At 55.3% G+C, this 12,732-nt stretch overlaps 2 protein-coding genes across 2 annotated transcripts; both read left to right on the top strand.

The window, feature by feature from the left end:
* Positions 1–336: 336 nt before the first annotated feature.
* Positions 337–2,997, top strand: CSUI_003705 (alveolin domain containing intermediate filament imc12). Its single transcript, XM_068063900.1, has 4 exons — positions 337–596; positions 1,190–1,342; positions 1,926–2,096; positions 2,277–2,997. Exons 2-4 carry the CDS (start codon positions 1,190–1,192, stop codon positions 2,817–2,819), a joined length of 867 nt encoding a protein of 288 aa, XP_067924121.1. The 5' UTR covers positions 337–596; the 3' UTR covers positions 2,820–2,997.
* Positions 2,998–3,832: 835 nt separating this feature from the next.
* Positions 3,833–12,094, top strand: CSUI_003704 (ubiquitin carboxyl-terminal hydrolase). The gene is made up of 6 exons (XM_068063899.1): positions 3,833–5,252; positions 5,427–7,768; positions 8,609–8,861; positions 9,662–9,849; positions 10,261–10,819; positions 11,455–12,094. Exons 2-6 carry the CDS (start codon positions 6,852–6,854, stop codon positions 11,584–11,586), a joined length of 2,049 nt encoding a protein of 682 aa, XP_067924120.1. The 5' UTR covers positions 3,833–5,252; positions 5,427–6,851; the 3' UTR covers positions 11,587–12,094.
* The last annotated feature ends 638 nt before the right edge of the window (positions 12,095–12,732 follow it).

Raw genomic sequence — 12,732 nt, 5'->3', positions numbered from 1 at the left:
TGGATGTGACTGACGCATAGCTGGACGCTCTTGCTTGGGAAAAGGTGGCAGGCTGGCAATGCTTTCACGTGAGATGACCCCTGACAAACCGTGTGAGCATGCTAAAATTCCGCTGTGACGTCAGAGCTCGGGGACGGACGAAATGTGTAGCATTCTAGCGCATGAGTGCCCCGAGGGATCGAGCAGGATCCGGACACACGCGCAAGCGCTAGGGACCGAGCCTCTGGTTGTGAGAGCAGGGACGGGGCCCTATAGCGGCTGACCTAACGCGAGGGTTGAGCTGCGGAGGCTGGCTCAGCAAAACGGATGTGCGGCTCCAGACATCAACAGCGTGGACGAATTTTTGCCCGGACATGCGGGATCATCGTGGCGCAAACCCCCGTCCGACCGTTCCCACGCGGCAACGCCGGAGCGTCAGAGGGTCCGATGCGACCGACAGCGTGCTCTCTCGGCTAATGTCGGCCCCCGGGCAGAACGGAAGCTAGTTCGCACCGCCGTTTTTGTTCATGAAAGCTGTTGAAAAAGTCGTTGCAAAAGGTTTGCATTGAGTTGAGAGCGCCTCCCACAACAGGGCATCGTCTTCAGCACTCTCCAAGGTACAGGCCGCTGGGGACGCGGGACGGTGACAGCAGAGCAGAAAAAGAATCACATTGTGCGGCAGCCCACGGAGAGTACTCCCGTCTTCTTGCCATTTTTTGCATCTTGACCGTCGTGCTTCTTCCGTTGTTGGAGGCAGTGAGCGGCGGAGGCAACGGTGCCCGGGGCAGACATGTTCGTGGTGATGCGCACGGCTCTACGGGCTTCCACAGTTGTTTCGTTGTCATCCTCCTGAAATGGACCGCTTTCGTGTGTCAACTCGTCTCCACCTAGTTTTCGGAGATGGATAACTGTCCCGCAGCACACGTCTCGTACTTAACCCCTCCGGTCGACGCCGTTTTCGTAGAGAACGTAGTGAAGACGAGACAGCCGGTCTGGAGCGCCACGAGGACAAGCGTCAGCTGGCCTGTTGAGAGTGCTTTTTATCTCGTGCTTGGAATCCGCTTTCCCCCTTGTCTCCGGCATTTCGGCGGGATACTCGCTCAAGCGTGCGGTCACCGGCGTGCTCGTGGACCCAGTCACGTAGACGCTACCTCGCTCTCCAACAGTCACATTTCAGGGCCGTTTCTTCTCATTTTCTGTGTGCCTGCAGATGACCACGCCAGAGTACCCTGTGTCTTCAAGTGTGGTTCCCATGAAGGACCACGGGGGCCAGGGTCTGGAATCACTACCGGAAAGGAGGATTCTTTTTTCTCCGGCTCCGGGGACAAAAGTTGTGGATGTTCCTTTCGTCCACTACCGACAGGTTCGTTTTGGTCGCTGCAGTCTTCGGCGGTGGTGCCGCCCACTTGACTTGAGTACAGCGGTGCTGGGAGGTTCATAAAGAGGCGAAACGGCTGGTAGATTTGTATGTGGTTTAATGGTCCGTCCGGTAAAAGATGATCCGGTGGACCCAAGAACCATCCACTGGCCGTCTTGTTTTCTTTGAGGGCACAGCCAACTTCAGCGTCTCACACCAGCCTGGATGCCAGCGGTTGTTTAGCGTCGCGTGTCGGGCATGCTACAACATTCCCTGTGCAGCCCAGTTCGTTAGTGGAGACAGCTTGTCTCCCGAAGTGAGGACGGAATCAATACGGGCCATCTGGTGTTTGAGTAAGGGGAAGCAATGCTGTCTAAGCCTGTGTAGAATGTCTCACTGCAAATCGCAGCAGCTCTCGGGGACTCAGAAACGGCGGATTCCCTTCATGGGTTTTCTTACACGTGTAGACCTTGACTGTGCGGTTGTAAAACCCATGTGGAGTACGGGGTTGGGTGGCAGCAATATATTTGCGCCTCGTCACGAACACTGTGTTACTCTGCACAGCTGGAGTATGGATTTTGTCTGTCAGACCTTGTCTGTAAGAGAGGTGAAGGTCCCCGTGGAGATAACGAAGGTCTTCGTGAAAAGAGTCGAGGTGGAGGGCAACCATGAGATTCCGATCATCCAGCCCCGAGAGGTTCACGTTCATGAAACTGTGAGGCGCAATGTCCCCGACCCCGTCGATGTCTACACAATACAGGTGAGAGCCGTTGAAAAAGACAAGCTTACATCATCTGGATCAGGCTAGAAAGTACTCAGTGGAGGCGGAGCGTCGAGAACTCTTGTCGGACTGCGCGGCGCAGCCTTCTCGCGCGTTCTACCTGCAGCAGCAACACTTGCCAGTGGCACTCCGTGCCCTTGTCTCTGCTTTACTCTGCAGGCTTACAAGATGCCCCGCATTCAGCCCATGTACTACGACGTGGAGGTGCCGATCTATGTTCCACGGTACGTGGAAGTGCCGGTGCCCTCGCATTTCGTGACCCTTCAGGAGGAGATACCCTCGGCGGTTCCAGTCGGGCCCCCCTACCAAAACCTGAACAGCGCCCAAGTCTTGCGAGACGCACAAGTATGCAGCATCACATCTGCCGGCAGTGCCGGGGACGAGGCAGACCATTCCGAGGAGCAGTTACCACTCCGGATGGCAGGCAGCGGCGATCTCGGCCAGAGTGGTGTCTCGAATGAGGAAGCGAAGTTGTTGGCAGCTTCCCTCGCTTCTTCCAGTCTAGCCAGGGAACATTCCCAGCAAATGATGAGCCGCGGGTACCTCCGCAGTTCATCGCGCCTCGCAGATTCCGTTGAAGCTTCACCCCGCTTGCTCTCTTCTCTGAATCCTGAGAGTTCCCTTTCTGCCGAAGGTCTGAACCTTGGCCCCACCCATTCCATCTTGGGAACGGTTGACCATGTGATTGAGGCAGCCTCCTGAACTTCGCCTGCCCGACAAGCCGCTGAAGCGCTGTCGACGGGCGCACCACGAAAGGCACCGGTGCGCGGCCTCACTAGGCTCTTGCCCGCATAGCAGCTAGTTGATGGAGAGGACGTGTTTGCGTGCCCCTCTCACAATGAGAAACGGGTTTTGTCCCTTTGATGGCCAAGCAGCACCTCTGAATATATTGGAAACTCTTGTTGTCAGTTGTGCGGGGCACCAGGAGCAGTGTGTGCGAATCGTAGCCAGTGGCGCTACGCTGTGTCCCTAAAAACAGTTTGGACCTGTCGTGAAAACTCAGCTGCTTGGGTGGCTACCCCGCGCTTCCACGGGCCGAGAACTACAACGAGCGGGGTTTGTTCGCTGATGACGTGAGCGCTGCCTGGCGGCACGTTCGCGTCACTATTTTTCACACGGCGTGTGAGAACAGATGCTGGCTACCGCCTTGCGCTTCGACGTCGCTTGCTGGAACGTTTCCTGCAGGACGAGCAGCCGCACAAGAATCTCGCCCTGTAGTGGCGTACGCCCGTGAGGGACGAGGACGGCAGCTACCAACAGCTGCACACTAAGAGGACTACAACAGAAAAGTATAACAGTTATGCGCCTCGTCGGTAGACACGGTTGGGCACACACGACTCTTGACGGGGTGCAGGTGGCACTAGTCTGCTGAAGCAGACTACCTACATACGGCACTTGCCGGCCGATTAACCGTTGGAGATGCAGTAGTAGTAGTAGGAGGAAACAGAGTCGGTACATTACGCAGATATCTCCATGCCAACGGCGGCCGAGCACCAAGGCGTGGCCCGGGAAGAGATTCTTTCAGCTCAGCTCCCTTACTGCCGTTCCGCTCGATCGCTGTGTAGACGACTTTTCATCATCGAACGTACTGCACCTCGCCGCCCTACAACTTCAATCGCGCGTCTTCGTGATAGCGCGAGACCGTGCAAGCGAGCAGCTGCGCAAAGCGGATCGGGCACGCAGCCCAGCGCAGTGGGTTTTTTTTATAGGGTTACTGGCGGAATCACCTCTTTTTTCCCTGACCGTGCGTGCCTTTACAGTATACGTGAAGCAAGCCTAGCTGTATGCAAGCATATGCGTTCACCTACAACACAGTTCAGACCCGGCCACGCCTGTGTGGCCGCCCATAGGGTAGAGGTTAGTGGGTGCCATGCCATAGAGGGGCCGTAAACGTCTCAGCCCTTTGGAGAATCCGCTTGACCCTTTATACGAATCTGCGTCGTCTTCGCGCCTGTTGTGGAGAAACCGAAGAAACTCGTGACTGAATGAGTGCCTTTTTCTCCGACATCGTGTTTGGCGCGTGTGCATGCGGCGCAAAAAGAGCCGTACGCCCGCTTGAACCTGAAAGCACAAAATCACAATCCGCGTTGTGTGTCTTTCTATTCCGAGGCACGCCGCTTGCTGGAGTGTTGGCCGAATGGGACTGATCCTCCGTGAGTGAACCACGAACAGCTCGCGAGGCGACGCTGTGCACAGTCCCCTGGAGTTTCGCAGCTATTCACTTTTCGTCGTATTCGGCCCTGTACCACATGCACCCATCTCGCGTTCACAACGTGCTCAACGTGAAAGATGGTTATGTCTTTTCGTCGTGGGAGCTTGTCTCCCCTCCTTCCTAGTCGGCGCTCCCTCTTCGGTAGGGACCACCAGAGCGATGTGAGCGCGTCCGGGCGTGTAACCGCTGGCTGCCGTCAAGGGTTTTCTCTTACGCTGCATGTCGCGACCTGGCGTGTCTGTTGATCCTGAGGGAATGCACGCCAGGCGGAGCTGTAGGCGCCTCAGTGTCGCTCGTCTTCCATTATGGACTCCGAGCGTCCACCGAAACTCGCCAAAACACCGCGATGCTCGCGCACTGCCCTAGCCGGCCCTTCACCATCTCGAGCCACGTGTGCGTCGGACTCCCCTTCGCCGGTTACTACTTCAGAGTCCAACCGACCAAATTCAGCTTTCAGGGGCACATCTGGACAAGCTGAAGGAGGGAGCGCTAGTACTCCCCCCTCCTCTCCTTTTCCTCATGGGTCATGCGGGGCGGCACCTCAGACTCCAGTGTCAGGCATAACTACGTCGTACTGTCAGTCCCAAAGTCCAGTCTCCTTCTCTTCTGCCAGGCCGCCAACGCCGAGTGAGGGCCACGGAGTCTTCTCTCGTCTCGAAGCGTACGGCGGATTTGTTTCCCTGCCTGCCTCAGTTCACGCTTCTACAGTATCTTCCGCGTCAGCTGGTGGTTCGTGGCTCTCCCGTAGACCGATTTCAGTTAGAAGGGACAATTTCACCTCTTTTCCCCGGGCTGCACCGTTGCCCTTTCGCAGTCCAACGTGCTCAAATCTACGTAGCAACGTCTCTCCATTTCAGAGACTACAGGCGTCTCTTTCCACTTCGTCGACGTCCGCGCAGTCTTCGCCTCCATCCCGACCCCCAGTAGGTTCCCCTTCTTGGCGCGTTGCTCATTCACCTTCGGCGTCTCAGCCGTCTCCCGCTCGCGTACCGTCGTCATCCCATGTACCTGCTTTTTCCTGTGTGTCTGTCGCGTCCACCACTCGTTTTCCGCCGTCGGTGGCTGCGTGCCCTGTCGCCGGCGATCTTGCCTGTCAGAACTCCTGGGCGAGCAAGCTGTCTTCTGTAGTCGGTACAATGGACAGACTTCCAGCCCACCCGCTTCGTGATTCTTCTGAACCCGGAAGCTCCTTGAGGCTCCGCGGTCTTGAAAACAGGAAAGGGGAGAACAACTGCTTCTTGAATGTTGTCCTGCAAGCATTCTGGAACCTCCGATCGTTCAGAGTCCTGTGTCAGCATGCTCAAGAGCACAGACATCCTACGACGGCTTTTATCTCGGCAGCTCAGATCCAACCGACGTCGCTTGTCACTCCTGCTGGCATTCCTATGAGTCATACGCCTTCCAGCGGCGCCCCTGCAGATCCATCTCGGAATGTAGCCGTTCTGCAATCGGCTTGTCGTCTGCCTGCACCATCGCAGCCCAAGGTGGGCTCTTCTGTCAGTGAATCCGACTGTCGCGCAGCTGCTGAGCCGCTTACTCTACAAGCATTGTCAGCGGGACCCGCCAGAGCGGCCACGCAAGAGAAGTGTGAAAAGGATCTTCCTGTTGGCAGGCGCTCGGACGACGACCAGTCGGTGGCCACATGCTGCCTGTCTGGCGTCCGTGAAAACTCTCCGGGCTCAACTGGTGAAAATATGTCTGCGCATCTGCCTTTGGCTGCTAGCTGTGTTTTCTGTGCGGTAAAGAATCTTTTTGCTAACTACCAGTTCGGAAGCTGTGAAGTTCTCCCCGCTGCCGCTGTCCGGGCATCCTTGGCCTCGTGCTGGGCGAGCACCAGATTCATGCCGGGGGACATGGAGGACGCGGACGAGACCCTGGTCGGTGTCTTAGACGCGTTGCATGCGTGGCATCAAGGAGTAAGTTTTTATATGGCCGTGAAAGAGATATTTATACGTCGGCCTTGACGCGTTCGATACGCTTGCAGTCCGCCTACCTGTGTATTTGCACATCGACCGTGACTGCATCTTCCTGGCATGCGACTCCTAGAATTGTCAGCCGTGCAGTGGTGTGCACCGATATACTGTCATGTCTAGTCGTGGTGTGTGAGACTTGTATACTGTGTAGCTGTCTGCATGGATTGCAGATACCCAAGAACACAACATGCAGTTTTTTTCCGTTGCTGCTGGATCCAATCCACCGAGCTTTGGCACCTAGAATATTATCGAGGCGGGTAGCTACCAGTTTGGGGGCGGGATGCTGCCGTGTGTCTCACGTGTATGTAGCTCAACGGTCCGCTCCCATCTGCCTCTTTGGCACCGCTAGTTCCTGTGAGCGGCGCACCGTTTCCGTCTCCCCGACATCGGCCACCCGAAGATCTCTCGAACCCGTTGGACTTCCTCGCCTTTTTCCGAGACATTCCCTGCAATCCTCCGTGTCTTTCACACGCCCTTTTTGCTCTTCACCTTCTCTTTCTGCCCCGTTGTACATCCTGTGGGGCGACCGGTGAACCCCTCCTCCAGCAGATGTATGTACATCGCGTATACGCAGCAGAGCTCCTGCCGCTTCTTGGAACCCCTGCACCGGCTGTTGCATCTGTGTGTTCTGCTCCAGCCTCTTCTCCTCCTCTGCTTTCTGCCCCTCGGTCGCCGCGTTTTCAGCTGAAAAATGAAAAACCCGGCAATTCTTGTCGCCAGACAGGAACCGCTTCCCGAAAATTGATATCTGATTCTATGTCGAATGCCTTTCCTAGTTCCGTTAACCGCACATCGGGAAGCTCTGCGTGTGTGAACCTTGACTTCTCAACACTCTCTCCGAGACAACACGCTTTTGTCGGCAAGCAGCGCGCGTCACCCAGCGGGCCTTTCCCTTCATATGCATCAGAGAGAAACACCATCCCCGTCAAGCAGGAAGTGCATTCAGCGGCAGCTAAGACTTACGAAAGTTCACCCAGTGCCTGCAGGCAAAATGGGACAATCGGCGGTTGCCTCCGCGCCTTGTTTCTTTCCGACGCAAGCTTGGTAAGCCGTGAAGCGATGGCTATATCTCCTTTGCATCAGCCCGTCGGAACCGACTTACCAAGCTTCACCCTCATGCATCGCAGCTCGACTGACAAAGGAGCGCCGATGCAAAAACAGAATTCTACAGCGTATGATTTCATCTTCGGTACTCATGCCCAGACAGAAGACAGCCGGGATGACTCGTGGGGCAACGTGGACTCAGGGGGCTCTCTGAGTCTAGAAGCAGACTTGCAGAAGTTCCAGCAATTATTTCAGCTAACGAAGGCGATCAGACTTGCTCCTCGTGGCTCCAGGGCAAAGCAGAAAGGAGCAGCTTTCCGCAAAGGTATAGGGGGCGGTGAAACAGGAGACAAAGGCGGTTCTCTTGCTGACGGAAATCCGTGGGATGCTCTTTCGACTCGAAAGCAGAGAGGAGACTGCGGGTAATAAGAACACGTACCCTGATCGTAATGTAGTCCAGACGGCAGGTAGAGTGCCATCCCATCGTGATGTTGGGGGCATTCCAGCACGTGCTTTCAGGCCGTGTTCATATCGTTCAGTTTTCGGGACATATTCTGCACTGTGTGGATTCGTGGAGAACATTCAGGGCACGCCCTCTCACAACCACCCATAACAGAAGGATGCTGAGTGAAAAGGCTGAAGTGCCGCCAACCCACTACGTCCAGTAATGTTGGTTCTGGGCCACGGGTCGGGCAGGCTGGGGCTGAACTCCTGGGGCTTTGCTAGTAGGCTAAGGAGTGGAGTGAAGCTGGAGTGGCGAGGAGTGTCACTTGACAATGGGTGTCTGTGGGCCGGCGGATAGTGGCGTGATAGCAAGGACTGTCTGTAGGCCTGTATACAGATAGTGCTGATTTTCTGTTCTCAGGCGGTCGATGTCAGATGCGGTGGCCGTACACATCTGCCTGTAGTCTGGTCAGCGGACATCCGTATAGCTGGGGGCTATACGTCAGATGGTGGTGTCCCTCACTTGTATCTTTTCGCCCTGTCTTCTGTGACAAAACTCGGATTGAAGTGCTTCCCTTTCAACGGTACCTGAAACCTAAGTACCCCTTGCGCTGTCAGACGGTGCGTCCGTTCTTTTTGGGGGCTCGTGAGAACGAATTCTGAGGGCGTGTGACAACGCCACCCTGCCTCATTGTGTCGCACACAAGTAAGGCGTCGGATATGATCGCGAGTGTCTTGTTTAAAGACTGCGATCCGACCTCTGTGTTTGTTGGGTGTACTCGGAGGCTGTCCACCGTTGTTGCGGAATCTGTTTTCAGACAATGTCGAGGGTCACAGACCGTCACACTCGACCGCCACTGTATGCACGCACCCACCATCTTTGTGTGTAGTCTGGTGTGGCCTCCGGACTTTGCTCAACTGCCGGCCAGCAGCTCAGCGTCTGGAGAAAGTTCATGCCGGGCTGCTACCCCTCGAAGTTCCCCAATCAAAGGAGTGAAGACTCAAGACGAACTCCGGGAGCGTGTACTTCTTCTGTTACAAGGCTTGGAGCCTGTCCTTGATGTGCCAGCGGTACGTTGTCTTTCTGGTGACGGGAGGACAGTGACATGCCCTGCAGGTTAGCCGATATAATCTTGTAGCTTGGGGCCGAGGATATGGACGTATTTTCACGCAGGCGCCAAGAACACTGCAGACAGTCGTGGCAGTCCGAGGAGCGAGTTCACGTTCTGAGTCTCTCTGTAATGGAGACTCAGAACGTGAACTCGTTACAGTAGCTACACAACCCACGGCTTAAGGTCATAAACTGACTCCCGGGGAAGACCTCTGGTAGCATGCCTAGCCAGAGTGTGGGGTGTAACACCCGCGCTAGGTAGAACCAGAGTATACAGTTCACGACGCCCAAAGGACCTGAATGTATGTTGGTGCACAGGAAACAGTGTACCTGAGGGGCTAAAAAATAACTAGCAATTTGGGCCGGGAGGGTTTTTCTTTGTATAGGCTCCCTTGCTCATGTGCGAATGGTTTGACTCGGAATGAAGACGTGCTGGAGTCACGCAAACAGTTAGCTTCTGTCCGATGCCTCGGAAGTGTAAGCACATTGACCGACTGTAGCGACGGAGAGCATCAGCGTCTGTTCAGGGTTTTCCGTCGAGCACTCTCCGGGGTCCATAGAAAGGATTAGCCCGTATATTATGTCTTAGGCCTTTCTGCCTATATCTCCCGGTGTTTGGAATACCTTCGCTGGTGTATCGCATGCAGCCGGGGCACAGGCGAGCGCGTGGCTTCCTTGTGTAAGGGAAGCGCGCCTATTCTGGAGAACTAAGCGGACGAACATTAGTGTAAGTCTTTTTGTCGACTTTGTATTGTACAAGATTTTCTCCGAAATGGATTCGCCGAGAAGGCCTGGAAGTTCCCCGGTTCTCGCACACAACGTCGGCGGTGAGACTGCCTCTTCAGCCCAAACGAGACGCGACCCCAGTGGACGGAGACCCTTCCGCGCCGCTGCCGCGAGGGAAGTTGAGGCTTTCTCAGCTGACGTCGCCGGGAAGCATGTTTTCAGGTGGGTGTTTCACTTTGTCTCTACTACTTCCTTGCGATCATTTCGACGACCGTCACCGTCACCCGGTGAGCTCCATGATCCCGCTGGATCCAGACTAGTGTGTCTATCTTCAGTCTGTCGGATCTCCATGGGCACACGCACGGAAGTGCCTGAGGGAGTGGAAGTGAAGCGACACGTCAACCGCTGGAAACTACTTCTGCTCAGTACCAACGCGCTATTCTTGTATAACGCACTAGGAGATTTGTTACGCAGCCAACGCGTTCGGATCGCTCGACGATCGCGGTCGCTTGCACTCGTCCTAGGGCATTGTCGTGTTTTTTACTACGAGTCGCCGACACACAGTAAGGCGCGGGACGCCTCCCTGTTCCGAAGTACGTGACGGCATGCCAAGGACTTCGTTGCTGTTTTCAGAGGTATGGTCTGCTTCTACGGTCAGCATTACGTTTGCTTTTTTTACCACTGGGCGTCGGCGAAGTGGGTCCTGTTCGATGATTCACGCGTTAAACGGGCTTTGACGTGGAAAACGGTGCTGGAGATGTGCGTCGGCGGTAAGCTTTTACCGTGCTTACTTTTCTTCGAGAAAATCTCGCTGAGACGCTCTAGACATATCGATGTCTGCAGCTCTTCCTCTTCGGCATCCTTTCCGCCTTCGGCTGTTTCTACTACCTCTCCCCTGACTTCAGTTTTCATGTCTAATTCTGAGTTCCTCTCCAATCCCTGCTCTCCGAGCATCCCGCTGGCTGAAGTCTTTGGACGAGGTGTTGCCTTAAGGGATGACCCAGAAAGAAACACACCGGGTTCGAGGACAACAGGAGAGGAGTTTTTCTCGAGTAGTGACAGTGAGCGGGAGGCAGAGCCGTCACTCCCCTCAGATGCTTGGAACCGTTTCCTTAGTGGGAATGATAACGGTGGGCAGAGAAAAAGTGACGAAGAATACGGCAAAGAAGGACTCCAGCTTTTCTGCGCCGAGGTAAGGACCGTCGTGTGGAAGCAGTATGTTTCTTTACTCCGCCACGGTTGGCCCGTACCATGCTGTGGAGTTCACCGAATTACACGTAGCTGAAAACTTGTCGGCCAGCATCTTTGTGTCCGTACCTAGCGTCTCTTCGGCAGATCCCTGTTGAGCTCGTGTTGGCAGTCGTACTAGGCTAAACATGGGGATGCGGGTGCATGACGTCTCTCTCCTCAGACTGCTGTGTAAAGGAAGCCCAGCTCGAGTTCTTTTCCATCTCTCTCTAAGAGAGAACCGGGCAGCCAGTGTCATGCTGGTGGCAATGTAGTTTCTAGGTGTACACCAGGAGCTAGTGCGCTTCAGACGAACGTTGGTTCTTGGCCGCTCGTTCAGTAGGTGTCTATGTGAAGAAGCCAGAGAAGCAACAGCTGCTGCATATCGCCTGGCCAGGTGAGTCCGGTTCTGATGGTGAGTTGTGTGGTGATCATCAGGCAAAATCGTTCTGCTTGATAGTTCTGCCAATTGGAGCGAGCGCCAGTGTATCTTGTGTCCGAAATACTGGACGGTTCTGAGCAGGCAGCTGCGGTCCGTCCAAAAAACACAGGAACGAAAAGCTCTCTCGTAGACTTTTCTCGGTGTGCAAACTTGTTCAGATGCTCTCCTGTCAGAGTTTTTCCTTGAGCGACTTGTCTGACAAAGCAGCAAAGAGGGGAGTCTCCTCGGTCCCCGTTGGCTGTGGTGTCGAGGACTCTACGAGCGCTGCTGCACCCTGCCGTGTCTCATAGGCCGAAACAAAACATGGCGACCAAACGTCAGTCTGTCGTACAGCGCGGGTCCTGCTCAACAAGTCTCAACAAGGGTTTGGCGAGGGTGTCCTAGGCTTTTCCATGAAGTTTCGTAGTTTCTCTTGTGGTTTAGAGGGACGAGCGACGGTCACCGAGGAAAATTCATGCTTTGGTTACGTGACAGCGGCCGTGCTTTGCAGCAGCCCGCATGATCCCGCCCTCAGCAGGGTACTATAGACCGTATCGTGGTGCCATCCGGACCCGTGCAATGACTGATTGAGACGCGTACCTTTTCTGAAAGCGCCGTCTGGGCTAAAGTGGTCCGTCGACCGAAGTCACTAGCATGATGAAAAAAACCGTGCTGGCGCTACGGTTAGTATTGTGGCTCGTCTAGTTTCCTCCCAAGGGTGCCTAGCCGCGGTCTGCTTGGATGGAAGTGCGCTGTCACAACTGGCGAGTGCACAGCCGAAGAGTACACGTGAAGCGGGCCTCACTTCTACACCCGCCCGAACTCGAACCGTTGTCAAAAAGGTAGACAGCGGAAAAGGGGGGGGACTCTGTCCCACCTTACAAGTAGGACCAGCTCCGATGGAGCACGTGGCGGGGTCCCGAGGCACCGGAAGACGTTTTCATCTGTGGGGGTTGTCGTAAGTTTGCTCGTCTTCTGACTCTTCCGTCGCAACGGCTTCTCCCTCAGCCAGCCTGCGCGCTGCCCGACGCAAATCAGCGCGCAGCTCTTGTGCTGAGCTGAACATAGACAGTGCCCTTCAGTAGGAGCGCTGCTGCGCTACGGACCACATGAATTTACGGCTGATGATCCCGCAGCATACCTAGTACCTTGGTAACTAGCAGCGCTCTGAGTTTTACATCGCATTCCTCGTTGAAGTCTACAGCACGTTCAGCCTCCTTGCAAGTAAGACAACGCCTGGGAGAGCGAGTGACGACTGCTTTCTTCGTCGGGCGGACTAGCGGGAGACTCTTACGAATAGGGGGGGTCACGGATTTGTTGATCGACTGACTAGAGCTGTAATTGTCTCCAGCCGGGGGAACGGTTGCAGGGAGCCGGTGTTCCGCACGAGTTGCCAATGCGTGGTTAAGAACTCACACTGGCAGGATAGCAGGGGAGCACCTGTCACGCGTAAGAGG

Source organism: Cystoisospora suis, assembly GCF_002600585.1.
Source record: "Cystoisospora suis strain Wien I chromosome Unknown contig_1670, whole genome shotgun sequence".
NCBI classification, from domain to species: domain Eukaryota; phylum Apicomplexa; class Conoidasida; order Eucoccidiorida; family Sarcocystidae; genus Cystoisospora; species Cystoisospora suis.
This window is presented reverse-complemented; position numbering and strand designations above follow the sequence as displayed.

Excerpts from the sequence above, each read along its gene's own strand:
- CSUI_003704 (XM_068063899.1), top strand. The coding sequence starts at position 6,852 with ATGTATGTACATCGCGTATACGCAGCAGAGCTCCTGCCGCTTCTTGGA. Across the intron at positions 7,769-8,608 it reads AAGCAGAGAGGAGACTGCGG|ACAATGTCGAGGGTCACAGA; the intron begins GTAATAAGAACA and ends ATCTGTTTTCAG. Across the intron at positions 8,862-9,661 it reads CTGTCCTTGATGTGCCAGCG|ATTTTCTCCGAAATGGATTC; the intron begins GTACGTTGTCTT and ends GTATTGTACAAG.
- CSUI_003705 (XM_068063900.1), top strand. The coding sequence starts at position 1,190 with ATGACCACGCCAGAGTACCCTGTGTCTTCAAGTGTGGTTCCCATGAAG. Across the intron at positions 1,343-1,925 it reads CTTTCGTCCACTACCGACAG|ACCTTGTCTGTAAGAGAGGT; the intron begins GTTCGTTTTGGT and ends TTTGTCTGTCAG. Across the intron at positions 2,097-2,276 it reads TCGATGTCTACACAATACAG|GCTTACAAGATGCCCCGCAT; the intron begins GTGAGAGCCGTT and ends TTTACTCTGCAG.